This window comes from Trachymyrmex cornetzi, unplaced genomic scaffold (assembly GCF_001594075.2).
Source record: "Trachymyrmex cornetzi isolate Tcor2-1 unplaced genomic scaffold, Tcor1.1 scaffold350, whole genome shotgun sequence".
NCBI lineage: Eukaryota > Metazoa > Arthropoda > Insecta > Hymenoptera > Formicidae > Trachymyrmex > Trachymyrmex cornetzi.
The window spans coordinates 19,246-20,919 of NW_017298214.1; the positions used below are offsets into that span (position 1 = coordinate 19,246).

A 1,674-nucleotide genomic window follows, 5' to 3' on the forward strand; every position below is an offset into this window, starting at 1 on the left:
AAAACTGTTTCCAATTTTTCGACACATTACATTTGTAAATGACTCCATTGTAATTGCCTCGCAGGTTACAGTACGCCTGATCCAGTTTATTGGTATTTGCAATGTAGCACAAGTAATCAAATTGATAAAAGAAAATTTTGATGGCTCATCCGATCTTGCTTCTTGTAAATTATTTCGTGTGCAATGTAGTGCATCAAATTTATAAACTGTTTCTTGAAAAGGTGTGTCTTGCAGCAACGAGTTATCCAATGATACAGATGTAGAAATTTCCATCCATGGAAACTGCGAAGGTATGACCCCTTTTCGCAACCTTGGTTGTCTATAATGCGACTAAAAAACAAAGATTATATAAGCTGCATTAGCTGCATTGTTCAAGTAAATAAATAACAAAATATTTATTTTATTACTTACAACGCCGAGTACTTGTCCATCAGGACTTGTAAGTTCTCGTTTCCACAATATATCTTCAGGCAAGAAATGTTTTTCACAAAGAAACTGTCCTGCTCGGATCACAAAGTCTTTTCTTCGTATAGCATTTTGCCATAAAGTTATCATATTTTCATCTTTAGGCACAGTAAAAAAATGAATTTTTTCCGGATTAGATTTATATCCAGAAGTACAACCCGGTGCTATGCAATGCGGCATAATTCCACACATGAAGACATTAATGCGATTTAATGTTCGATAACATTTGATCACATTTAATCACGATCACGTACGACAAGAATGGGAAAACGGACAAAAATAACCTCACTTCACTAATAGAAGTGGACCAAGTTACTATCAGCGCCCCCAGCGGATTTCGGACAATAGCGGGGTCACATTAAACTATAGAAAACCTCTTGAGTGCCATAGGCCTGGGCGTAAGTTTCTGAAAATCTATATTATCGACCTTGATTAACTTCGACCGTTACTCCAGCATCCCCTTAAAAAGTACAGATAATCTTCATATATATTTTGGCGCCTCCAAGAAAAAAAATAACGTGACCAAAATGAATCTTCAAAAAACTGTTTCTCTTTCATCTAAAACATTTTTTCATAACTTATGTATTTTTTAATCCTTAATACATATGATTGTGGTCATTTGGGTCCTGCGCATTACCAATTTCTTTGAAATATTAGGAGCACCTGACCAAATACTGATTTCTCTATTCCTAAAAAGAAGGCATCTAGAGAACAAGTTTTGTGCGTTGTGGATCTCAATTCATGCGTATGCTTTGATTAAAATAACTCGGAAGTTCACCTCTGGGTCACAATTAATGACCTATCATGTGTATAGAATTTACTTTTTTGTAACTAAAAAATATTTATTTTTTTCTGGGAAATATCTCGATCAGGGGACCCCCCTCCAATGACCTTGACATATGTTGTCAAGGTCATGACCCTGAGTGACCTTCAACAAGTTTTAGTCGTCGCTCGTTATTCGTTAAAAAGTTATGAACAATACAGTTCAGATATACGAGTATAACACGAGAATTCCTTGCTTTAAGATATGTTTGATAGTCGTGCATTGTAAGGAACCTCTCCCAATGATCTTAACCTTGACATATATTGTCAAGGTCATGACCCTGAGTGACCTTCAACAAATTTTAGTATTTAAATTTTAAAATAAAGAATACTCACAGTACATACATCTGAATTAAGAATTTTAATCAATATTTACATTATCTAGTG

General features: G+C 34.8%; 1 protein-coding gene across 1 annotated transcript in view; it reads right to left on the reverse strand.

Annotated features, from left to right (window-relative positions):
• LOC108763310 (uncharacterized) overlaps positions 1-700 on the reverse strand; it is a 16,248-nt gene extending 15,548 nt beyond the window's left edge. Inside the window, exons 1-2 of the mRNA XM_018510817.1 lie at positions 412-700; positions 31-330 (exon numbers count right to left, since the gene is read on the reverse strand). Coding sequence (XP_018366319.1) covers positions 31-330; positions 412-657 — 546 coding nt within the window. The 5' untranslated portion in view covers positions 658-700. The remainder of the gene's footprint in view (positions 1-30; positions 331-411) is intronic.
• Positions 701-1,674: the final 974 nt, after the last annotated feature.